The sequence below is a fragment of the Macaca fascicularis genome, chromosome 20 (genome assembly GCF_037993035.2).
Source record: "Macaca fascicularis isolate 582-1 chromosome 20, T2T-MFA8v1.1".
NCBI lineage: Eukaryota > Metazoa > Chordata > Mammalia > Primates > Cercopithecidae > Macaca > Macaca fascicularis.
In genome coordinates this window covers 53292511-53319061 of record NC_088394.1, presented here as the reverse complement: position 1 = coordinate 53319061, position 26551 = coordinate 53292511, and the positions used below count along the sequence as shown (strand labels likewise).

At 41.8% G+C, this 26551-nt stretch overlaps 2 protein-coding genes across 11 annotated transcripts in view; one reads left to right on the top strand and one right to left on the bottom strand.

Moving 5' to 3' along the window:
- Window positions 1-18121, bottom strand: part of RSPRY1 (ring finger and SPRY domain containing 1) — a 50795-nt gene extending 32674 nt beyond the window's left edge. For 2 of the 7 annotated variants that reach the window (XR_012428864.1, XM_005592022.4), the window contains exons 1-2: window positions 17651-18121; window positions 1720-2224 (exon numbers count right to left, since the gene is read on the bottom strand). Coding sequence is in view for 6 of the 7 variants with exons in the window: in XM_005592022.4 (XP_005592079.1) it covers window positions 1720-2069 (350 nt within the window). In the remaining variant the exon portion in view is untranslated. Of the gene's footprint in view, window positions 1-1719; window positions 2225-9631; window positions 9787-17382 lie in introns of all 7 variants that reach the window. The other 5 variants (XM_005592023.5, XM_005592021.4, XM_015442854.3 and 2 more) reach the window with 5 other exon arrangements.
- A 253-nt stretch (window positions 18122-18374) lies between these two features.
- PSME3IP1 (proteasome activator subunit 3 interacting protein 1) overlaps window positions 18375-26551 on the top strand; it is a 35404-nt gene continuing 27227 nt past the window's right edge. For 2 of the 4 annotated variants that reach the window (XM_074027042.1, XM_074027040.1), the window contains exon 1: window positions 18397-18614. The gene's annotated coding sequence lies outside the window, so the exon portion shown is untranslated. Of the gene's footprint in view, window positions 18615-25854; window positions 25917-26551 lie in introns of all 4 variants that reach the window. The other 2 variants (XM_074027041.1, XM_074027039.1) reach the window with 2 other exon arrangements.

Sequence of the window (26551 nt, the reverse complement as noted above, 5' to 3'; positions counted from 1 at the left end):
GCTCTACAAAAACTTTTAAAAAAATTAGCCAGGTGTAATAGCACATACCTGTAGTCCAAGCTACTTAGGAGGCTGAGGTGGGATGATTGTTTGAGTCTGGGAGGCTGAGGCTGCAGTGAGTCATGATCATGCCACTGTACCCTAGCCTGGGTGACAGAGTAAGACCCTGTCTCTTTAAAAACAAAACAAAACAAAACAAAACAACTCTCTCTCTCCAAGTTTATTCTGCACTCATTTTTCCAATGAGCTTAAATTAACATTGCTTGTGGTTTACTTCCTGATTTGGGAAGGAAAACTTCTATTACAATTTGGTAAAAGAGATTTAAAAAAATTTTTTAATTAATTTTTGAGGCAGGGTCTTGCTCTATTGCCCAGGCTGGAGTGCAGTGGTGTGATCATAGCTCACTGCAGCTGGAAACTCCTGGACTCTAGCGGTACTCTGGTCTTAGAGTCCTGAGTAGCTGGGACCACAGGCACGCGCCACTGTACCTGGATAATTTTTAAATTTTTTTGTAGAGATGGGGGTCTCCCAATGTTGCCCAGGCTGGTCTTGAACTCCTGGCCTCCAGCTATCTTTCTACCTCAGCCTCTCAAAGTGTTGGGATTAGAGGTAGGAGGCATTGTGTCTGGCCAAAAAATTACTCTTCTAGAAGACTAACAAATGCTCCAGTATTTTATGGAAAAGTTTAATACAGCTCTAAAAATTCATTTGTATTCACAGATACACTCTGTTTTATGCTTAATTTTTGAGGAACTAAACGAAACTAGGTTTCTATAAACGTGATTATCAAATGTTTATATACTTAAATTTACTAGCAGGGCCTGAAGCAAAAACACCTAAGTAACTTTTTAAAAAATACTACCAACTACTGAGCAACTGTTAAGTACAAAGCTCCACACTAAATGCCTTATGTACATTATCTCATGATAATCTTTGTGGGAACAGTATTATGTCCCCATTTACAGATGAGGAATCTGAGGCTTCAAGAAGTAACTTACCCAATGTCATGCAGTTGAGCCAGGCCCATCATGGTTCTAAGCTTTGTGCTCTTAACTACTGAAATATACAACTTTAAATGTTTTTTTCCACTTGAATGATGCCCTTTAATTTCACTGTTATTCAATCTGGGATTTTGTATTTAGAGGTAGACAAAGCAGAGGAAAAGACAAAACAGGTACAGGTGTGCCTTGAAGTTTCAACTGACAAGCTTCCTAAATGGACTAAAGATAGTCAAATAAGGGATAAACAAAGGATCAAATAAACGATAATGAAAACTCTCCTTGACCTTGGTCCTTATGTTGCCAAGAGAAGTTGCCTGTAGCCATGTTCTCGGTAAAACAGCTTATCTTGAATCTGAGGTCAGTAGAATAGACAGGCATGTACCATTAACAGTGAGCCTACATGAAACCATTTCCTGTTGTAGCTAGCAACATAAACTCACTCCATATTTATTCTATTCTCTAATAAAGATCATAGCTTTAATTAGTGTTTTCTGCTACAGAAACATTTAGACATTTCCAGACAGAGTAGATGACAGCAAGCAAAAACATCAAATCTCATTCACTCTGCCATCAGAGGAGAATTAAAATATTCTCCTTTGCCCTGTGAGCACAAGGCTTGGCGAGTATGTCCTAAAGGAACTGAAGGAGTCCTAAAGTCATGGCTCCTGGCAGAACACTTTTCATTCCACTGGAGGTGACTGTGAGTCAGATACTTACTTATCTACAAGAGTCCGTATTACCGCCAGTGTGTCCAACACTAGCCCATCCACATTTTGTTTCTTTCTCCTTGGCTCATGTGGTCCTCGGCCCCTCCTCGGAGGCCGAACAGGGTCCCGTGGTTGGCTCCTTGTGTCAGCAGTGGGTACTGCACTGTTCTCGGCCTGTTGCTGCTGGGTGTCGACACTGTCATCTGTCCCACTGTCATCTCGGCAGATACAGGAATTACCCATGGTAGTAGTGGCACCTCTAGTTCCTAGAAAGTGGGCTATGTGCTCTTCGAGAGTCAACAGCAGACCCTGGCCAAGGCTTCTGCTCGCTAAGAACACGGCCCAACCAAAGACGATCATTTAGGTAGTTTTCAGTTTTCCAAGTACTGTTTTCATAATCTGGAGTTGAGGAATTTGCATCCTATTTGTTTTTAACAACTGAAGGCCAAAGAAAGTTGCAGAGCTTATTCCCAACATTATCAACTACAGGGAATTCTGGTCATCCAATAGCAGTTCTAAAAGAAAATGAGAAAAAGGAAAATGAATAGAATATTCTTGACCACTTAATTACTCAAACTTTCTTTGTCTGATTTTATAGATATTAGGAGGATTCTAATGGAGAATCATCTTTGGTTATTTTTATGGGTTTCCAATACCAAGAGACAGCTTTGGATAACAGAATTAGCAATCAATCAATAATTTCTTTTTATCATTCTATTACAAAGTTGATTGTCAAACCATACTCTTATAGACCAGAGGAGTTATCATTGATTTTTTTAAAACCACATGTATAGTTTTTTCTAGGTATATAGAAATACATTAGAAGGATGTGTGTGTTTTTTTTTTTCAAGGGCTCCTTTTATCATAAAAAAATCAGTTGTCTTTCTGTGTAAGAGATAGGTGTTAAAAAGAGAAAAATCTTTAAAAAAATGAATTGTCTCCTTGCTTTAAACCCACAGGATAATTTAACAAGTTTTAAGATACAAATATGATAGCACCATTTGATATCAAGGAGAATAAAAGGATAGAGTTCCCCATTGGAAGCTCACTCAAGAATTGACAGAATTCATAAAGTTGTTACAAAGTGTTTCTGTTATGTAAGCAAGGCTTTGTTTTGGGAAAGGCAAATTGATATCACAAAAGTTGTATTTTCACAAAGATCAGTTTGTTGCACATGTCCGTTACAAAGTTCAGAATAAGATCCACCAATTTCTTTGCCTGAAAATACTGACTAAGCACCTTGTGCCAGGTACCACGCTGGACTAGGAGAATAAAGATGAATAAGGAATAGTTCCTGCCCTCCAGGAATTCATGGATGGCCATTCTCATCCCATACAGTATGTTTATCATCAAAAAACCTAATGAAAGAACCAGTTCTTCATGAAGGTGATAAAATCTGGTTAGATTCTGGAAGGAAGTAAAGATTTAGAAACAGGAGACTTACATGGGCTGGTAGCAAAAAGTAAAAAAAAAAAAACAACAAACAGGCTGACATCTGGAGAATAGGCCACATAAGGAATAGACCATGCTAGTATGTAGTCTCTATACAATATTTGGCTAGTTACAATTAATTCCTCATACCCTAAGCACTGGCCAGGAATAATATAAACAAAATTTATAATTCAGTGGAATTAGGAGAGAAATATTACTTCCATTATTTTATGTATTTATTTACTCATTTTTGAGGAGTCTCGTTCTATCACCCAGGCTGGAGTGCAGTTGCTTGATCTCAGCTCACTGCAACCTCCACCTCCCGGGTTCAAGCAATTCTCCTACCTCAGCCTCTCGAGTAACTGGGACTACAGGTGCTGCCACCACACCTGGCAAGTTTTTATATTTTTAGTAGAGATGGGGTTTCACCATGTTGGCCACAAACTCCTGACCTCAGGTTACCTGTCCACCTCGACCTCCCAAAGTGCTGGGATTACAGGTGTGAGCCACTGTGCCCAGCCTACTTCCATTATTTTAGACAGATTAATGGCAAATTCTTTTTATTATTTTCCCAGTTTGATTACTGCTACAGGGGAAACATAGAAGAAAAAAAGATAAATGGAGACAGAAAGTCTTTATATGTACATATATATTATATATAATCATATGTAATAACATATACATAAAGAGGGAGGAGGCAAAGGGAAGGGAGAGAGAAGAATGGAATGGGATGGAACAAGAGAGGAGAAAGAAAAGGAGAGAGAAAAGAAATGAGAGGCAACAGATGTTTTCGCTATTAAGACAGCAATGGCTGGGCCAAGTGATACCACAGATGTTCTTGGTTTCCCCAAACCACTTGGGCTGTCTTCAAAATTTGGAGGTTGTACTGAAAAGGATGTGACTGAAGTATATAGGTAGGAGCATGACGCAAGGACCAGTTGGAAATAACTTTTTAAAAGAACACGTTCTAAACCAGCAGAGTCGAAGTAATAACATTGCCATTACTGTGCGGATCAGAGTATGATTCGCTTTAGAGGGTAGATAACTACGAGATTTCAATGCTTAAAAGAATAGAGGAAACAGAAATCAGAAATAGGAATAACTTTTTTTTTTTTTTTTTTTTTTTTTTTTTTTTTTTTTTGAGACGGAGTCTCGCTCTGTCGCCCAGACTGGAGTGCAGTGGCGCGATCTCGGCTCACTACAAGCTCCGCCTCCCGGGTTTACGCCATTCTCCTGCCTCAGCCTCCCGAGCAGCTGGGACTACAGGCGCCCGCCACCACGCCCGGCTAATTTCTTTTTGTATTTTTAGTAGAGACGGGGTTTCACCATGTTAGCCAGGATGGTCTCGATCTCCTGACCTCGTGATCCACCCGCCTCGGCCTCCCAAAGTGCTGGGATTACAGGCTTGAGCCACCGCGCCCGGCCTGGAATAACTCTTTAAAGGGTCTCTGGAATGAATTTCTACAGATCTTATAAATTATGCTGGTTTGTGAGAAAGATGAAAAAGCAACATTTAAGAAGCTATGCTCTGGGTCCTCTCACAGAAATTTCACTGATAAGGTGCTGTTAGAATATTTCAGGTGAAAAGAGGTAAACAATGCAAGGTTTTCGGACAGGTGTGGCTCTGGGCAGTAGCTCAGATGATTGTGCCACTAGAGTATTTATTTGAAATCATAAAGTATCTTATTTAAAAATATATTTATCTAGAAACTTAAAAATATACACATTCATTTCTAAAACCTAAATGCTACACAGGCCTATGGAATGTGAAAGTTCCTCTTCTGCTCTACCTAGCCCATCCCTTTCCCAGAAATAACCTCTTAAAAGCTTCATATGTTTGTTCCCACATCTGTTACTATATACTTATAAACTAGCTTTTTCTTTTCTTTTTTCTTTTTTTTTTTTTGAGATGGAGACTCACTCTGTCGCCCAGGCTGGAGTGCAATGGTGTGATCTCGGCTCACTCAACCTCTCCCTCCCAGGTTCAAATGATTTTCCTGCCTCAGCCTCCTGAGTACATGGGATTACAGGTGCACACCACCATGCCTGACTAATTTTGTATTTTTAGTAGAGACAGGGTTTCACCATGTTGGTCAGGCTAGTCTCAAACTCCTGACCTCGTGATCCGCCCGCCTCAGCCTACCAAAGTGCTGGGATTACAGGCATGAACCACCGCGCCTGGCCGTTTTTCTTTAAATCTAACTAGAATGAAGCCATAAATACTGTTCTATGATTTGCTCTTTTTAATACCACAACCTTCTGTATCAGTATATATATAACTACCTCATGCATTTAAAGGTTGTATAGAAATTCATACTCTGGATTATCATAGTTTCTTGACCACTATGCTATAAAAAACTTGTGGCTAACCCAACTAACATTTTGGGGATGGTAGAAGGGAGTAGTCCAGGATTAGAGACATGGGGCCTCTTCTGCGGAATGCGTCATCCCCTGGGGAAGTGCTAACTCCAAACTCCTTCCTCACAGTGGTAAGGGTCCTAGGACTGTGCTCTGTGGTGTCAACATTGCCACAGCAGAGGGGAACTCCACTGGCTTCTCTAATATCCCACAGCCTTTCCACACAATCTGTATGAAGGTAGGATGGGAAACAAGATTCAAACAGTAGATTCAATCCAAATTGGGGAAAACATACCTGAGGAAGGGAGGCTAATCACATACTAAAAATAATTGGCAATGATTTGAGAATGTCAACTTCCAGAAAACAAAGCCCTGAAGGGGAGAGAACAGGGATCTTGCTGAAGCTCAGTAACTTCAGGGGGGAAAAAAAGCAAAAAGAATAGTGGATCCTAAAAAGTTACAACTTAATGCCAACACATAAAGGTATTTAGAATAATTAACAAGAAATCATCTTGGGGGTGCCTGTGAGGAAAGAAGTTAAAAAGAGGTTTGTTGGATCTTAAATTCTTAATTTTATCATTTTTTCCTAAGGTTTTTATACACTGAATACAGAATAATCTACGCAGATTTCCATTTAGTACAGTTTTTTTCTTTTTGAGACAGAGTCTCATTCTGTCGCCCAGGCTGGAGTGCAGTGGGGTGATCTCGGCTCCCGGGTTCATGCCATTCTCCTGCCTCAGCCTCCCGAGTAGCTGGGACTACAGGCACCTGCCACCAGGCCTGGCTAAATTTTTGTATTTTTAGGAGAGACGGGGTTTCACCATGTTAGCCAGGATGGTCTCCATCTCCCGACCTCATGATCCGCCTGCCTTGGCCTCCCAAAATGCTGGGATTACAGGCATAAGCCACTGTGCCCCGCCCATTTAGTACAATTTTAAGGTGATTGGACGATATCCAATACATGCAGATATTTTTAAAAATCTGACTAAATCTGATAGGCTGGGCATGGTGGCTCATGCCTATAATCCCAGCACTTTGGGAGGCTGAGTTGGGAAGGCTGCTTGAGCCCAGGAGATTGAGAGCAGGTTGGGTAATGTAGCAAGACCCCATTTCTACAGAAAAAATTAAAAAATTAGCTGGGCGTGGTAGTGCACACCTGTGGTCTCAGATACTCAGGAGGTTGAGGTGGGAAGATCACTTGAGCCTGGGAGGTCGAGGCTGCAGTGAGCCCTGATGGTGTCATTGCATTCCAGCCTATGTGACAGAGCCAGACTCTGTCTTTGGAAAAAAAAACAAAAAACAAAAAACAAAAACTGACTAAATATGAAGGTAAGACAAAAATTAAGTTTTTTTTTTCCAAATTGAAATAAAGTGCGTTTTGAGTCAGTTTCTTCCAAAAGAGCAATTTACCTTAAATGACTCAGAAAATGTCAACTATAAAATTTGTCAGAGAAGAAAATGAGGCTTTAAAAAAAACTTTAAATACTTCAAAGCCAAAGACTTTTTTTTTTTTTTTTTAAATAAAAAGGACCAGCTGTGAAAACCAAGTGTAAAGAAGAAGTTAACTAGGTGGATGAAGCTGTAAGGCATTTCATAAAGGCAAGCCTATGAAACATACAAGGACAAAACAAGAGCTACTACCTCTAAATACTTTTTGAGATGACTACACAGAGTACTCTTGAGGGCTACAGCCACAGACAGGGCACATAAATGAACAAGTATATGATCTTTCAGATTTATTTGGCACTAAAAATCTATAGGTTTTCAATTGGAAATGATTGTCATTCATGGTTTTTTTTTTTTTTTTTACAGAGAAGTGATGGACTGTAGGCAAAACTGGGTGAAAGCTAATCAATTACACTTTACACAACTTTGTTTTATCCATTCAGAAAAAGCTTTATGTGGCCCACTTTCCAAGGACCACTGTTTTAAGACAATAAAACTCAGCTGACAGATTTTACACACAATACGAAAGGCCACCATAGCACAGTACACTCTGTTGTCAGACTAGGTGAAAGTCCCAGCCCTGCAATATTTACTGACATGTATCCTAATTAACCTGACTCTTGACACATGTTAAAAAACAGAGACAGTAATAGTTCTTATCTCAAAGTACCACTGTGGGGATTAAACAAAATAATGCATGTAATACGCATGGCACAGTGTCTAACACTTAAACTGGATCAAAAAATGCAAGATGTTATAAAATGAGCACATATCTAATCAGAAATAACTAAACAACCTGGGGGAGGGGGATTCTGGAGTAAAACTTGAGTTAAAAGCACTAAGAAAACTTTTACAGAACTACCCCATACTGAACTAATTTTTACTTACCTATAACCTATACTTACCTATATTTTTGGACAGAGAATCTTGGGAGGGATTGTAGCTTAATCACCTCATAGGTGGCATTAGAATCACTTAGGGTACTTACTAAAATGCAAATCCCTGGTCCCACTACAAATACCCAGAATCAGAATTTCTAGAATGCTGGCTCAAGCTTGTGTTTTCTTAAAAGCTCCCCAAGTGACTCTGATGGCAGCCACATTTAGAAATCACTGTGTATAGAACCTACCACAGAACCTGGCACAGCAGGAAGGACCCACTGACTGAATTAGGGGGCAACCTGAAATACTAAAGGGCGATTCTTCTCGAGTCAAAAATGTTAATTTCCTTGTCCAGTAAAATGAACTGAGACTATCTTTGAATGCAGTCCTTTGGAGAGGTCAGCCTAAAAAACCATTAGAAGAGTTATATCCATAAGTGACATGTACAGTACATATTAACACAAAGAAAAAAACGGCTCCATATATTTTCCTATGAAGCATCAAAATGAACCTAAATGATATGCTGCTTAAGGGTAATATCATCCAAGGTTAAGAGACTGAACGGAATAGAAAATGAATAAGAGATTATATAAAGACAACACATCTGTAATACATATATATATATACACATATATATATATATATATTTTTTTTTTTTTTGAGATGAAGTCTCATTCTTTCACCAGGATGGAGTCCAATGGTGTGATCTCGGCTCACTGCAACCTCCATCTCCTGGGGTCAAGCAATTCGCCTGCCTCAGCCTCCTGAGTAGCCGGGACTATAGGCGCGTGCCACCATGCCCAGCTAATTTTTTTGTATTTTTAGTAAAGACGGGGTTTCAATATGTTGGCCAGGCTGGTCTTGAACTCCTGACCTTGTGATCCACCCGCCTCAGTCTCCCAAAGTGCTGGGATTACAGGCGTGAACCACCGTGCCTGGCCAATACCTATATTCTTTACCTTAACTTCAAAGACAACATTAGCTGGTGAAGTCAACTTTGAGACCAAAAAAAAGCTAGTCACAGAATTTAAATACACATCTGTGGCAATCATCAACTGATTTAATAATTTTTATCACTGGACGCCAGTGCTCAGTAGAAAGACTCTTCTCACCACCTAAATGGCAATACTTTTAATATCATTATACTCTTTTTTTATTTTTATTTTTTCAGACGGAGTTCCACTCTCATTGCCCAGACTGGAGTGCAATGGTGTGATCTTGGCTCACTGCAACCTCCATCTCCCCGGTTCAAGCGATTCTCCTGCCTCAGCCGCCCAAATAGCTGGGATTACAGGTGCCTGCCACCACGCCTGGCTAATTTTTATATATTTAGTAGAGATGGGGTTTCACCATGTTTACCAGGCTGGTCTTGAACTCCTGATCTCAGGTGATCTGCCGACCTTGGCTTCCCAAAGTGCTGGGATTACAGGCGTGAGCCACCATGCCCAGCCTAATACACTCTTGATAACAATTTTGCTGCAAAAGCACCATTATGATCAAATATTTCCTTTGCAAATCTATTTCTCTGAAGTGTGGTATTATTAATTTTGATTCCTGCCTTTTTAAAAAAGAAACTAAAGACTATTCCCTCCATTTCTATATTATTTATTAGATTTTTACATTTTACATGTTTTTTCTTTTTTCTTGGGGGCAAATGAAGCACCTAACACTTTATATTTTTTTAAAAGCTGCTCTGAGACGAAAAACAATCAAACTTAGGGTGTTGGTAAGTTTGGTGTTAAAGCAGTAAGGTTCTGGTACTCACTGTCTATAAAACACAGACCTCTACCATCATGAACAACTCACCATGGAGACATCTGGCCAACTGGTCTAACCCTCTCTGACAAATGGTCCAGGAATCAATGATTCATCTCTTCAAATATTTGCTTGCATTCAGCCATAGTACAGATCAGTGAAAAAGAACACTTTCTTTTCTTTGAAAATAGGACTGCAGAATTACACTGCCAAGGAAGAAAAGCTGATTAAAAGAGTGACCATAAAGAAGAAAAACCAGACTTTGGGCACTAAATTACTATTGTTATAATCTTCACCTTGTCATTCCAAAATAGTGTTAGAGGATGCGACATTTTTTTCCAACTCTCCCCCGCAAAGGCTAAGTCAAATAGCATGAATAGCAAAATGTGTAACATCCTGAAAATTTTAATGATGTCCTCTCATTAGAAAATGTTTTCGGATTTTTTCCCTAAGTGTGTTAAAGCGATAGCTTCTATCATCACATTTACCCCCTACTCCCAATATTTTATTATGAAATTTTCCATACAGAAAATTGAATTAGAGTTCACTGTAAAATGTGAACTATATACCCACCACCTAGCTTCTACTACTAACATTTTACTAAACTTGCTTTATCACTATCCATCTCTGTAACCATCAATCCATAGTTGTTGTTTTTTTACATATTTCAAAGTAAACTATAGGCATCAGTATACTTTCTCTTAAATAATTCAGCATGCACATCACTAATTAGACTTCAATAAACTTCAAGTTTTTAGGAATCAAACTTACACACACTGAAAAGTGCAAATCTTTTTTTTTCTTTTTTTTGAGACGGAGTCTCATTCTGTTGTCCTGGCTGGAGTGCAGTGGTGTGATCCGGTTTACCACAACCTCTGTCTCCCGGGTTCCAGCAATTCTCCTGCCTCAGCCTCCCGAGTGGCTGAGATTATAGGCACATGCCACCACACCCAGCTTTTTTGTATTTTCAGTAGAGATGGGGTTTCACCAGGTGGCCCAGGCTGGTCTCAAACTCCTGACCTCAGGTAATCTGTCTGCCTCGGCCTCCCAAAGTGCTGGAATTACAGGTGTGAGCCACCACACTGGCAGAAATGTGCAAATCTTAAGCACAGTGATGTGCTGAGTTTTATCAAATGCATACACCTGTGACTCAAACCCTATCAAGATAGAGAACGTTATCTAGAAACATATTTGCTTTAAAAAATACAAAAATTAGCTAGGCACAGTGGTGTGCGCCTGTAATTCCAGCTACTCGGGAGGCAGAGGTGGGAACATCACTTGAACCCAGAAGGTGGAGGTTGCAGCAAGCCGAGATCATCCCACTGCCCTCAAGCCTGAGTGACAGAGCAAGACTCTGTCTCAAACAACAACAACAACAACAACAACAACAACAACAACAACAACAACAAAACCCTGCAGAACACCCCAAAGACCACAATCTTCTTACTGAAGATTGTGTTTACATGGGGAAAACTCTGAAGTCAACAATACTGATTTGGTAATGCAAGAAGATTACACTTGCCAGCTGAAACAGAAACTACCTAAAGATGTTTCAACAAGAGTGTTTCTGTCTTTAGACTCTAAAGCCTCTGGTATTTTGTTGGGGAAGGTAAGAAGGGGGTAGATTGTGAAATATTTGGTTGGAATTTTACTTTTCCCCCAAAAAGAAAGGTTGCCTTGATAAGGTGTTTTTACATGTCTCCCAGATGTCCAAAGCTATTTATCTGGAGGTTTAAGTCACACAGGGTACCATTATCCCCTGAATTGTAACTGTCAAGAAGTTTGGGAAAAGCACTGGATGATTCTGACACTTCCCTTATGCACTGAAGATCTTTAAGAAAGCATGCCGTTGAAAGTAGATATTTTTTCTGGTTGAAAGAGTATCTGGGCAGGGCTTAGTGGCTCACACCTGTAATCCCAACACTCTGGGAGGCCAAGGCAGGCAAACAGCTTGAGCTTAGGAATTTGAGACCAGCCTGGGCAACATAGCGAAACCCTGTTTCTACAAAAAATACACAAATTAGCCAGCATGGCGGATTGGACCCTGTAGTCCAGCTACTGGGAAGGGCGGTGGGAAGATCGCCTGAGCTGGGAAGGTCGAGGCTGCAGTAAACCATGATTGCACCACTGCACTTCAGCCTAGGAGACAGAGATCTTAAAAAAAAAAAAAAAGTATCTGGAAAAACCTTCATCTCAAATGTTGAGAGCTTTTTTAACCTAGAAGGAGTGCATCTGCAGTGAGAAAGAATTACAGAATTTAGTTCTGACCTAAAACGGTACAAAGGAGAAAAAGACAAATCCCTTCAGCATTCAAAGAATTTATTAAAAAATAAAATTCAGGCCTAAGATAGAGTAAGGAATTTCCGGAAGCAAATAATAGCAAAAAAAAAAGGAAGTAAATAATCCCTGCCCGAAGTCTTTTTTTTTTTTTTTTTTGAGACGGAGTCTTGCTCCGTCGCCCAGGCTGGAGTGCAGTGGCCGGATCTCAGCTCACTGCAAGCTCCGCCCCCCGGGTTCCCGCCATTCTCCTGCCTCAGCCTCCCGAGTAGCTGGGACTACAGGCGCCCGCCACCTCGCCCGGCTAGTTTTTTGTATTTTTAGTAGAGACGGGGTTTCACCGTGTTAGCCAGGATGTTCTCGATCTCCTGACCTCGTGATCCACCCGACTCGGCCTCCCAAAGTGCTGGGATTACAGGCTTGAGCCACCGCGCCCGGCCCCGAAGTCTTAAGGATTGAAAAATTTGCCTTAGACCTCCAAAAAATCCTAAGGAAGAATTGACATGAGTGCTTATGACAGCTGCAGTACAGGGGAGAAAAACAAATGTAATATTCCATGGTGCTTGTGGTTTTCCCTCAAGAAGGCCAAATAATAGGAGATCATATGTTATTCAAATATACACAAATCTGAAGGAAAAGGATTTTTCTATTATAGAAAACTCTTTGCTGTTAAGAAAAGCAAATAAAATATATAAGCAGTATGAATATCAACATTTTCCTTAATGATGTCTACTTTAAATGATGTCTAAAACACTCATACTGCAAACTCATTTGGATACTTATTAGACCCTAATACATATTCAATAAATATCTTAGGTGTATTCTAAAATCTGTTAAAACATAAAGTCTCTCCAAAATATTTACCATTTGGAAAAACTGAGACACCATTTAATAAATACATATCCAATGCTTATACGGCGGGCAGTGAGGAAAGATGGAAAAAGGTCCTTCATGCTCCTGACAAAGGGAGCTGGGGTTAGGGACAAACTTAGCTCCCTACCCAAAGCCTACAGATAAAGCATCTACTAGAAGGAGGCCTCTCGTTCCATCAGTTTTCCAGTGGAAAAGGGAACTTTGGTAACACTGAAGTATCTCTGTGTGAGCAAGTTTTTAGGTGACTATACAAATCAGCAATAGCAAAAGGGGAATAGAGAATCTATCTTTGCATTGTAACATATTTATATCTTACATTACAAGCCAAAATATTGTTGGTATAAATATCCTCGCCCACAGAGTGAAAAGTTAACCAAAAACCTATAAATTAAATTGACAAAGATGAAGCTAAATAAAAAGTCTAATTAAAAAAAGAGGAATCATGATGAAAACCAAGATAATTTTGAGACAATACAGATGATGCACCCCAAACTAAGCACGCTTCCTGAATACTGCAGGAATACCCATTCTGCATATGACACGTGAGAAGCTTGCACTGGTACCAGGTTTCCCAGGACAGACTTCCTGGGTGAAAAAAGTATTAAGAGACCACAGTAAACTCCAATATTGTTCTAGTTTTAGGTTATGAATACCAAGTTTTAGTAATATTTAGTAATTTACTTGATAGGTTATTAATAAGTAGCCCTTAGGCATACCTAAGTATGAACAACTATGAAGCAATAAGAACCTAAAAAAGAAAAAAAAAGGAGCTATATTTCCCATGTGGAGGGATTGGGCAGGAACCACATCTTGAGAATCACTGCATTAAGGGAACACAGGAGTGAAAACAATTCTTCAAGAGGTAAAGGGGTAAGAAAAAACTAACACTGAACATTAAACTATGAGGTAATATACTTGCTGAGTAAGGTACTTCAAACCTTCTATTTGAGGTATATAGGACCCATGAAATTACACCTGGAAACTATAATTTCAAGCTATGTGCAGAGTTCATTCCTTAACAAATTTAAGGAGTATATAAATTCTTTACTATTTCAAATGTATTCTCAGTTTTCAAAAGCTTAGAAACAAAGTGGAATGTTCTCTAAGAGGCCACCACTATTTATAACATAACTTTTCCTGATTTAACCTTGTATATACCACACATTTATCTGAAGTTACTGCTTTTACATACTTAACCAGTAACCACTTCCTTTTGGAATGGACACATTTGTAAGTTTTTTCTACTCACAAAGGTTGGCAAGAAAAGGATTTCAAAAGCTGACTTACTGAATGATAAACCAAAGGGAAATATTCACTCCTTCGCACTTCTAAAAGTTGTAAAAGTCCCCTCCAAAAGGTTGTGGCCCAAGTTATGGCATTTACTACTTCGTGATTATTCTGTTTTTCAATTTTCTAATTTGAATACCAGGGAAAAAAAAACTACCCAAATTCAATGATAACTGCCTTGAAAATGCCAAAAGCTTGAAGAGAAGCTATATCCATAGTTTATTATCCCCAAATAATTCTTTTGAAATTGATTGCTTGTTCCCCTGTGTTTCCCATTTGTGGTGACTATTGACTTTCCACTTATTTTGCAATCCTGAGACTATCACACCCTACTTTACAAGTATCCTACTCAAAAATACAGAACATTTCTTATTTATTTATTTGAGACAGGGTGTTGCTCTGTCACCCAGGGTGGAGTGTAGTGGCTCAGTGCAGCTTCAACCTCGCAGGCTCAAGAGATCCTGCCACCTCAGCCTCCCAAGTAGCTGGGACTATCTGTATGTGCTAACACGCTGGGTTAATTTTTGTATTTTTTTTGTAGAGATGGGGTTTTGCCATGTTGCCCAGGCTGGTCTTGAACTCCTGGGCTCAAGTGATCCTCCCACCTTGGCCTCCCAAAGTGTTGGGATTATAGATGTGAGCCACCATGCCCAGCCATAACTTCCAATCTTAAGTTGTGTAAGTGATTACTATCCTCAAGAATTCCTAACATTTTCTCCAAACTATAAAGAGTGTGAAAGCAAGCTGGATTTAAAAAGATGCAAAGCGATTTCCCACTTCATTATAACAAATTACTTCATTGTTAAGGAAAGTATATACAATTCTCGATAGACTAAATTAAGCTCATGAGGCTAGGCATGGTGGCTCATACCTGTAATCCCAGCACCTTGGGATACCAAGGTGGGTGGATGGCTTGAGCCCAGGAGTTTGAGACCAGCCTGGGCAACATGGTGTAACTGTGTCTAAAAAAAGTGCAAAAATTAGTCAGGTGTGGTGGCTCACACCTGTAGTCCCAGCTACTTGGGAGGCTGGGGTGGCAGGATCACCTGAGCCTAGGAGGTAGAGGCTGCTGTGAGCCACGATTGCACCACTGCACTCCAGCCTGAGAGACAGCATGAAACCCTGTCTCAAAAAAAAAAATAAAAAGAAAGAACAGAAAAAAAGAAATACAGAACAATTGTTTGTTAAACTCTTGCTAAAACATACCTTTTTTTTTTTTTTTTTTTGCCTCCAGGCCCCATAGAGCTACATAACTCAGATTTGCTGTTTTTACCTGATTCACTACAGATTAACACACTATTATACAAAATGCTGTTTTTATTTCCCTTCGATACTTGCTAAATGAAAAGTTATTTTGCTGAAAAAAGCAGAAGTCCACATAGAGTATGCTAGAATACCTCCTATAATCAATAACTTAAAAATAATCATTGAGGGCTGGGCATGGTGACTCATGCCTCTAATCCCAGCACTTTGGGAGGCCAAGATGGGCAGCTCACTTTGAGCTCAGGAGTTCAAGACAAGCCTGACCAACACCGTGAAACTCCCTCTCTACTAAAAATACAAAAATTAGCCGGGCACAGTGGTGCTTGCCCATAATTCCAGTTACTTGGGAGGCTGAGGCAGGAGAATTGCTTGAACCCTGGAGGCGGAGGTTGCAGTGAGCCGAGATCACGCCATTGCACTCCAGCCTGGGCAACGAGAGTGAAACTCAGTCTCAAAAAACAAAAAAACAAAAAACAAAACAAAAAAAACCCAACTAAATCCCACATAAATTGCCCAATATTTGAAAAACCATCTTTTTTTTTTTTTTTTTTTTTTTTTGAGACGGAGTCTCGCTCTGTCGCCCAGGCTGGAGTGCAGTGGCGCAATCTCGGCTCACTGCAAGCTCCGCCTCCCGGGTTCACGCCATTCTCCTGCCTCAGCCTCCCGAGTAGCTGGGACTACAGGTGCCCACCCCTGCGCCCGGCTAATTTTTTCTATTTTTAGTAGAGACGGGGTTTCACCATGGTCTCGATCTCCTGACCTTGTGATCCGCCCACCTCGGCCTCCCAAAGTGCTGGGATTACAGGCGTGAGCCACCACGCCCGGCCGAAAAACCATCTTTAACAAGTACCACGAACCAAACACTAGTAAAATGTCACACAGGGACACAAGTCTCTTATAATCTCATAGAGGGATCTACAAAGCAAGATACCATCCCAGGAAATGCAAACTCTACATAAGGGGAAAAATAAAGAGAACTACTGTGCAAGAGAAATTTAAAAGCAACTTCCAACGTGCCTCATAATCTATAGTCTGGGGCTACCACAACAACGCATAGTATTCGTGGAGGAAAAAAGGCAGTCTTTACAACTCATAACTGAGGGAGAAAGCATGATATTCACTAGCTGTAGACATCCAAAAGCCATGCCTCTCTCTCTCTCTATATATATATATGCAAAAGGGGGAAGAGGTTTATAATGCTGAGATCAAATTACTTAGAGGAAAATTTCAGCTGTCAGGGGGAAAAAAAATCCTGAAGGAAAAGATATTACAGTGGTAACTACTGCCAGCACCATAAGAAGTTCAAAGTAAGTAAAAATTCTGAGAGCAAAACCTGGAAATCCCACCATCCCCATCTAAGCAGGGTTTGAAATCATGGGTTTAGATCATAATATGACCTAAGAAGCTGTGAACCTTGAAGCTTGCAGTGCAATATGGCTCCCAGGACTCCGCAGGTGGCAGACAACTACTGTATTAATCTCACCCCTTACCTCTACATACTGCTTTACAATTTATAAAGTCCCTTCACTTTTATTCCTCAACAGCAACCCGTTTGGTGGTAGAATCACAGTAACTTACGTTCACGCAGCTTGTAGTTTCTACTTTCACACACTGCGCTGGTTATTTTATAGAAGAGACTTAAGGAGGTTAAGTCACTCCACTAAGCACAAACAGATGGTAGGTGAAGGGCCTGGAAAACTGCGGGATTCTACTCAGTCAATAATAGACACTTCTAACCCTTCAAAGTTCAAAGTGCAACACTCCAAGGGGAGCAACCTCACTGAGAGAACGGTACAAGACAGGACCTCGAAGTCTCAGCTGACCGTCTCGGTCTGGGTCGGTTTCCCTCCCCAAAGACGGGGAAAGTGAGGCAGCAGGCAGAGACAAATGCCTAATTTGGACTCACGCAGGGGGTGTTGGTGGGATGGACTCTCCCCACCCTACTCGGGCACTAAGCCCGGAAGCAGTTGGATCCTGTGTCTAGGACACCTGGTCGATGAATTCCCGTTTCCCTTTCACTATTCCCCACTCTGGCTTTCTTATGGATGGAGGTGTCTTCTTCCCATCACCGCCCAAAAACCCCCTCTCCCCAAGGTCCTTACCCAATTTTCAGCTCCGGCCTCCGTAGTACGAGAATCCGCTAGTTCTGGCTCCTACCTCCCAGCCCCATTCTGTCTTTCTATCCCAAGGCGTTTCTAAATCTCCCAGGGGAGGTCCGCCTCCCACCCGTGCCACCTAGACCGCAAACTCCACAAAAGGAACCCTCCCAAAGCGTCCCCTCATCTACCCTTTCTATCCCGGGCACCCCTGAGTAGATAGGACCCCCTCAGTACCAGGAGCCACCCCAGGAGATAGATAGCTGCCTCTCACCTGGGCCCTGTTAGCCTCAGCCTCCTCAGAAGGGCGACCCCCAAGAACCTCTTCTGGTGAGGACCCCCGAAAGAGGGAACACCCTCTTCTAGGAACCTCTTCGGATTCCTCAAGCGCGGGCCTCGGTGGAAAACCTCTCGGCTGTTTCTCGGCTTCTGAGCAACGCCACCTCTCTCCCGGGCCCTTTCCCAGAGCCTGCCCCGGCTCCAGTCCGGTCCGCCCGCCCCAGGCTCGAGAGGCTGTTTCCCTCCCTCACAGTCGCCTCCAACCCTCACACTCCCTCCCGCTCCGCGTGCCCAGGGGGCTTCTCAGAGCAGCGCGGTCGGGCTGCAGCACTGACTTTCTCTAGCTCCCGGGCCCACCGGAGCGAGGGGGCGGCGGCGCGACTCCTTTGTGACAGGTCCGAGAGAACGGTAAAGATGGACGCGAGGCCACGGCGCTGCCATTACGCGCACAGCCCTCCCCCGCTTCGTACCGCCCCGGCCCTCCCTCAGTCCCCTAGGAAACGCCCCTTCCTCGGTGGCAATCCCTCTCCTTGACAGCCAATCGCCTTTCAAAAATCGTGTCACGTGACCAGAAGAACCGGCCCGCCCCCCAAGCGTAAACTGGCCAATCCTCATCCTGAGACGTGAACAGCCCAATCAAGTCTCTCCGGCTAGTTTTCAGGGTACCGGATTTCCATCGGGCTCCCGGGGAGGAAGAGCTCCGCGGATTGGGTTACGTCGCCGGAAGTGGGGCGGGACTCTATTGTGGCGGTGAGGAACAGGAAGCCCTGAAGGGTCAAAAGGAATACAAAAGCAAAGGCTATTTTCTTTTTTTTTTTCTTCTTTCATTCGTTCCTTCCTGTTTCTTTCTTTCTTCCTCTCATTTTTGTTTTTCTTTTTTAAGAGCGAGCGGCTCTGCGGTGGCGGTTTGGGGTAGGCGCCGCCGAGGTGAGGGCGTCTCGCCTCCCGCGCGCCGGTAGGTGAGTGCGGCCTCGGTACTGGCCTGGCAGCGACACCTGGGTTCCAGCTTCTTTACCGAAGAGAAGGGGAGCTGTAGCTGCTGTTAGGGATAGGGCCAGGCCTGTTCTCAGTCCGCCCACCCGCCCCTTGCCCGGAGTAGCCGAAGCCCGGGGCTTGCAGGCCCAGCCTGAGGGTAGCTGAGGGTGCCCGCGGGAAGGCATCTGGGTGGCGGGGGAGGACCCTTTCAGGCGGGCCCAACACTGCCGGGCGTTTAGTGGGTTTTCCCCACTCTTCTGCTAGATAGGGCCACCCAGGCTTCAAGTGAGTAGCAGGCTGCGTTCCAGAGGTCTTGGAACAGGCCCAGGTTACTCCGATGTGCGGCGTCTGGTTGGAAATGGTTGCATCCCAGAATGGAAGTGCAGGATGGGAAGCACATTTATTGTGTGCCATGTACTAGTTGCTGTGCCAAGCGCATTTTCTATTACGGAAAACAAGCCAGCTGGCCCGTTTTGCAGAAAACTTAAGGAACAAAGACGGAGAGTTGAAGCGTCATGCTTGAGAGTTGGTGGTCCTTGTGATAGTCCACACAGAGGAAAAGGGGAGACCTGTTTGTTCGTAGTCGTGCTTCTTAAACGTTAGTGGAAAACAACATCTCCTGGGGCCCTTTTAAAATGCAGACTCTCAGACCCCCGCACCCTCAGGTAGTCTGGTTAGTTCAGGAGTGGGACCCAGGAAGCCACATGCGAGCCTGGTGGTCGGAATTCCCGATGACCTCTTGCCTACCACTTGTGAGATAAGATTTGTCGATTCTTCAATTATTTGGTATATTCATGTGTCCACAGGGACACCATAAAATAGGAGGCACCCTTCTGAAATCTTTGAAGAGAATCAGTGGGTAGACTCCTTTTTGATACAAAATATTGAGCCGACAGCAGCTTTTACAGTCTTTAGTTAGATAACCTGCGAACAATTTGTAAGGGTCTGAAAGTATAGGCTGCCCGATTATCTTTCTCAACTGAAGTCTTCATGTCCTCACTCTGTGGGGAAGTGCTTCATAATATAAGAAAGGGATAATTTTGTCAAAACCATTTAGTTGTTTATCAGCCTTCACTTTCATCTTCCAAGAATCGTGATGCTTGGTTAGAGTCAAGCTGCTGTTTTAGCTATTGAAAACCACGTATGTGGTAAATCAAGTAACAAGTGCAATCTAAGTACAGGGTCATAGTGTAATTATGCCTTCGCGGCAGCTAAATTAAGCATTTTCAACGTGTTCACTATTAGTAACCTTTTGAACATACTTTGTCTTCATTCTTAAATATTATGTTTCATTCTTCACTATAGAATGTTTATTGTTTTGTCTAAAATGAAGTATGGACAAGTTTAAAAAAGATTTCTCTTTGGTTTTCTGTATTTCCACCATGCTGTATGGAACTATGGGTTTGTTTTTGTTCAGTTTGTTTGGTATTTATTAGACTTCTTGAATCTGTGGATTAGTGTCTTTCGTTAGTTCCGTAAAAATTCTCAGCCATTTTATATGCATATACTGCTTTTTCCCATTGTCTCTCTTTTTTGTTGATTTAACTAAACCTTTTCATTCTTTTCTCTATATCTTTTACTCTGTTCTTTCATAGTACATTCTGGATAATTTCTTTATTCTCAAGTTATTTCCATTGTTATTAAACTCGGCCACTGAAATCTTAAATCATATATTGCATTTTTTAGTTTCTGAAGTTCTGTTTGGTTTGTGACACTGTTTTACAGTTTCTTATTTCTTATTATTAATTTTGAGGCTTAATTTTATTTCTTTAAACATGGAAAGTATAGTTGTTTTTGTAATCTCTATGTTTAATTCCACTGTCTGAATTCCCTTTGGGAGAGTCTGTTTCTGTTGTCCATTATTCCTGCTGTTTTACTTCCCAGTTCATCTTTACTTTGAAGCTGTAGTTCTTTTGGATACCAAATTAAGATGGAGAGGGAGGTAGTTGTCAGACTCCACTTCCTGGATGGGCTCCTGGCTTGAACTTGTTTCTGTTATCTCATAAAGGCACTGAAACTTTAGCTTTTAGGTCAGAGAAATCCTCAGGATGAAATCCATTTTGAATATTGGGCTTAATTTCTGGTTTTCACCTTCTAGATTGTGTCCAAATTCTTTACTATCTTGTTAGCTTTTCTATTTAAGAATTAATATTTTTGGCCGGGCGCGGTGGCTCACACTTGTAATTCCAGCACTCTGGGAGGCCGAGGTGGGCAGATCACTTGAAGTCAGGAGTTTGAGACCAGCCTGGCCAACATGGTGAAACCCTGTCTCTACTAAAAAACACAAAAATTAGCCAGGCATGGTGGCGGGCGCCTGCAATCCCAGTTACTCAGGAGGCTGAGGCAGGAGAATCGCTTGAACCTGGGAGGTGGAGGTTGCAATGAGCCGAGATCGTGCCACTGCACTCCAGCCTGTGTGACAGAACAAGACCCTGTCTCAAAAAAAAAAATTTTTTTTAACAAATTTCAGGCATATTTAGTGCAGAGGTGGCTAATTGATCTCAAATACCTAGCCCACTATTTCAAGAAATGAAAATCCCCCTGTATTCTGATTTTTGGAATGTGAAATTTGTGTGATTTCTAGCATCCTTAAGTTAAAGATGGTTATTCTTCATATACCTAAAATTTCCACCACTTTCACTGTACGTCGTCACAGCCACTGTGAAAATTAAGCTTCCCCAATGCTTATCCTAGTCTTCCTTTCTTTACTCTTTAGTGCCTCTTAATGGCCTGTAACCTAGTTTTACTTTTCCTTAAATTGCTGTGTACCAACCTTACTTCTTTTACTGAATGAGTGTAAGTTCCTCAGTTGCCTGTTTAGTACATAGCATTGTATCTTGCACGTAATAGGTTCTCTGTAAATATTTGCTTCAAAAAATTTTTTTTCTTTTGAGATGGAGTCTTGCTCGCATCACGCAGGCTGGAGTGCAGTGGTGCGATCTCGGCTCACTACAACCTCCGCCTCCCGGGTTCAAGCGATTCTGGGATTACAGGCATGTGCTACCACGCCCAGCTAATTTTTGTAGTTTTAGTAGGACGGGGTTTCGCCATGTTGGTCAGGTTGGTCTGGAACTCCTGACCTCAGGTGATCCATCTGCCTCAGCCTCCCGAAATGCTAGGGTTACAGGCATGAGCCACTGCGCCAAAAAAAAAAAAAAAAAAAAAAATTATTTGGCCTTGTCTGGTTATTGTAATGCAAAGCCCCCCCTCCCCCCGTTTTTGTTTTTTTTTTTTTTAAAGGGAAATGGGTATCTCATTATGTTGCCCAGGCTGGCTTTGAACTCCTAGGCTCAAGCAGTCCTCCAGTCTCAGCCTCCTGAGTAACTGGGACTGCGATTATTTGTTTTATTTTGTTTTTAATTTGGTCTTGAAGTGGAGTTACGTAGGGTGGGGGGAGGGAGGATGGAATATGACTTGAGGTGTGGGTTAGGTTCTGAAGCGAGCCTAGATGACAAAATAGCTTACAAGCAAAGCTACCCTTGAAATTTCAGGGAAGCAGCATGTTAATTGTAGTACCAGTGTTGCACAATTCTGACATGGCCAGTGTGATATTATAAAATACATATTTGGCCTTCATCCCTGTCTCCTGTGGCATACAACTCCTATAATCCTTGGAATCTCCAAAATGATTGGTGTCTTTTTATATGCTAAGGAGCTGACTGGTGGCTGGCAGCCCCTAAGTAGCTTTAGGATGGGGGCTGGTCACTTGAAAGACCCAGGGAAGATTAGAGAGTTGGGACTTTCAGCCCCTCCCCAGTGTCCAACCTCTGGGGAAAGGAGAGGGCAGAGGAGCTGATAATTGTGTTGATCACCAGTGGTCACTGTTTAATTAATCATGTCTAAGTAATGAAGCTTCCATAAAACCCCAAAAGACTGGGTTTGGGGAGCTTCTGAATAGGTGGATGTGGGAGGTTCCTGGATGATGGTGCCCCAGAGAGTGCATGGAAGCTCTGTGCCTTTCCCACATGCCTCGCCCTATGCATCGCTTCATCTGTATCCTTTGTAATATCCTTTTATAATAAACCGGTATATGTAAGTAAAGTGTTCCTCTAAGTTCCTCTGAGTTCTGTGAACTGGTCTAGCAAATTCATAGAACCTAAGGAGCAGGTCATGGGAACCCCGATTAATAGCCAGTTGATCCGAACCACAGGGAAAACAACCTGGTCCTTGTGGTTGGTATCTATAAATGGAGGCTAGTCTTGTGGGACTCAGCCCTCAGCCTGTGGGATCTGATGCAGTCTCCATCCAGGTAGGTAGTGTCAGAGTTGAACTGAATTAGAGGACACCCAGCCGGTTGGTGTCTGCTGCAGAATTGGTGGATTGCTTGGTTTGTGGGGACATATCCCTCACAGAATTATACTGTGTTGATTGTTGAGTGAGAGAATAGGAAAAACAATTTGGTTTGGGTTTTTTTTCTCTAGATCCTCAGGCAAGTTTTATTTTGGCTTTGGAAAAAACTGCTGTTTTTCTTCCTGTGAGCCCCAGATGAAGTTGTTGGTTTGTATTTAGGAGTCACAATATGTAAAAAATGCAATGAATACAATCATGCATAGTGAGGGAAGTGTTCATATTCGGAGAGGCGCATGTGAATGAGGATCAGCTAAGGGAACTGATATTTAAATTAGTTGTCTTCTAGTGCATATAGATGAATTCAAGATAAACGCGCATTTGAGTCTCTGCTCTTGCGCTATGGAAAGATAAATCAATAATTTTTTTAACTTTTTTTTTTTTTTCCCCAGGCAGGGTCTTGTGCTGTTGCCCAGTCTGGAGTGCAGTGGCCCTCATAGCTCACTGTAGCCTGGAACTCCTCGGCTGAAGCCATCTTCCCACTTCAGCCTCCTAAGTAGTGCACCATCACACCTGGCTAATTTTTAAATTTTTTTTGTAGAGACAGAGTCTCACTGTGTTGCCCAGGCTGGTCCTAAACTCCTGGCCTCAAGTGATGCTCCCACCTTGGCCTCCCACAGCTTTGGGACTACAGGCATGAGCCACTGTGCCCAGTCTGTTTGTTTGTTTGTTTATTTTTAATAGAGATGGAGTCTCACCATGTTACCCAGGCAGGTCTTGAACTCCTGGACTCAAACAGTCCTGCCTTGGCCTCCCAAAGTGCTCAGATTGCAGGTGTGAGCTACCGTACCAGGCCTTAATTTCTTTTTGTTTTTTTTTCTTTTTCTGAGACGAAGTCTCACTCTATTGCCCAGGCTGGAGTACAGTGGCGTGAAATCTCAGCTCACTGCAACCTTCGCCTCCTGGGTTCAAGTGATTCTCCTGCCTCAGCCTCCCAGGTAGCTGGGATTACAGGTGCATGTCACCACACCTGGCTAATTTTGTATTTTTTTTTTTTTTTTTTTTTTGAGACGGAGTCTCGCTGTGTCGCCCAGGCTGGAGTGCAGTGGCCGGATCTCAGCTCACTGCAAGCTCTGCCTCCCGGGTTTTTACGCCATTCTCCTGCCTCAGCCTCCCGAGTAGCCGGGACTACAGGCGCCCGCCACCTCGCCCGGCTAGTTTTTTGTATTTTTTAGTAGAGATGGGGTTTCACCGTGTTAGCCAGGATGGTCTCGAACTCCTGACCTCGTGATCCGCCCGTCTCGGCCTCCCAACGTGCTGGGATTACAGGCTTGAGCCACCGCGCCCGGCCTAATTTTGTATTTTTAGTAGAGATGGGGTTTCACCATGTTGGCCAGACTGATCTTGAACTCCTGAACTCAAGTGATCAACCTGCCTCGGCCTCCCAAAGTGCTAGGATTACAGGTGTGAGCCACTGCGCCTGGCCGAATTTCTTATTATATGTGTTCCATAGATGCCTGAGAGATTATTGCAAAGCCGAATTTTTTATTGTATGTGTTTCATAGATGCCTGAAAGGTTATTGTAAATTGCCCCTTATAATAAACATTTAAAATATGGATTAAATTGCTTTTTCTGTGGTTTTTAGATTCTTTTAGTCTCCTTTGCTACTGGAGTATGTTAAATAAGCTTCAGTGTTAGAAGATTGACTTTACTTTGCCTAGTAATAAATACTAACAGCAGGCTCTCTGTTAGCAGTTACCATCCTCTAAATAAATTTTATGATATAGGAAAAGTCAGCTAAATTTTTAAAAATCTAAATTATTGTATCTTGGTAGAAGTGCCTTCTGTCCAGAAAGCAGTCTTTATTTGGAATATAGTTGAGTTAGCCAGATGGCAAATTCCTCTTAGTTGCTGTCCTGCATTTTGAAGTACAATGTGACTTGAACATCAGAGTAAAAAATGTTGGAAAGCAATAATCTGTATTTACTGACAGAAGGAAATGAATTGACCTATTGCTTTTGCTACTCAGAGTGAAGCCTTAAAACAATAGAACACAGAAACCTGATTCTGGTGTGTTTTTACATGTACAGTCTCTCTAATTTTAGAATTAGAAGGATATGGTGGCCAATGATGTAAACACTTAAGTAGTTTGCCATCACATAATTCAATTCCATAGGAAACCAGATCTCATTACCTGTGTCATGGCACTAACTTAATGGAGTCATTTTTCAAGTTAGGAATAGCAATTATTTGGGGAGCAGCAATGTAAGTTTTGTATTTTAAAATGTGTAGTGTGCTGTGTAAGAACTGAGCCCATTTTGTCCCACCACCCTGGAAATTAAATACCACAGTCTCCAATGTAAACCCAGTGGTTCAGTGTTTAACAGTTACTTTGGCTTGAAATATAAGAACTTTGTTTTCTTGACTGTCAGGCAGATTTGAAAACCACGTTCTTTATTTGTGCCAGTTTGAACTTTAAGTTTGGTGGACAAAGTGAATTTTGAAATGATTTTAGTTTTCTATGAATTCCCTATTTGAAGAACTTGAATAAATCCTTTAAAAAATAATGTAATGTTTAGTTTGATAATTAAACTTGAGTCACTTTGAAAAAACATGTGAGTAAAGGAAAGCTGACAGCATTTGTTTACTCTTTCTAAAGTGGAACACAGTAAGGACAAAATAAGCATTCCTAATATAAGTCCTCTGCATTCCTACAGGGATCTTCACAGTTAGAGCCCATATCCCCGATATCCCTGGGCTGTTTGTCTTTTGTTTTGTTTTTAATTACTCTAGCAAACAAAAGGGGAAAAGAAGAGACTTGTGAAAATTTACCTAGACAATAGGAATTAGAAGTCACTACAATCTAGTTTTCTAGCTTCTCTGTCTACTTCCAGCAGGGCAGTAAGTTACAGGTACTTATCACCTCTTTCTTGCAGAATAAACAGCCATTGGACTCTTCAAAGAAATACGCTGTCTGCATCAAGTACTGCTTTTGCAGGTTAAGTGACCATTTTTAATCAGTTGAAATTAAAGGAAAGTAGCAGTTATTTTTGAGAGATGATATCAATTATATGATATAGTAAAATGATTTAAGTTTTGGTCCTTTGTTTCTTACTGCATAAATTGTATGGTGTTTGAATAGAATTCCTATGATACTGACACTTCAGCAAATACTTGCTTGATGGCTACCAATCTCTATAGCTTGCACTTGACAGTACCTAGGAATGTTCATGTGAGTTCATTCCTCCCTGCTCAGATTCTTCAGCTCCTCATGGTTGGTTTATTTAGTAAGTATTTGAATACCTAATATATGCCAGATACTGTGCTAATAATAATAAGCACTGTGGAGATGAAGAGCTGTTGGAACAGTCATAGATAATAAAACACAATGAATAAGGGCTGTAGTAGAGTTATGAATGATCATAGCAGGAACACAAAGGAAGGAAATACATATTAACTACTCTAGGAGGTCTTTTCATAAAGGAGATGGTCTTCAGTGAGATTCTGGGTGGGTGGAGCAGCAGTTTGCATGGGGTGAAAAGAAAGCAAGGATATTCCTGGCAGAGGGAACAGCCTGAGCAAAGCCATGCAGAGAATGAGGACCTACAGAAGAAAATGCTAATTTGAAAAAAG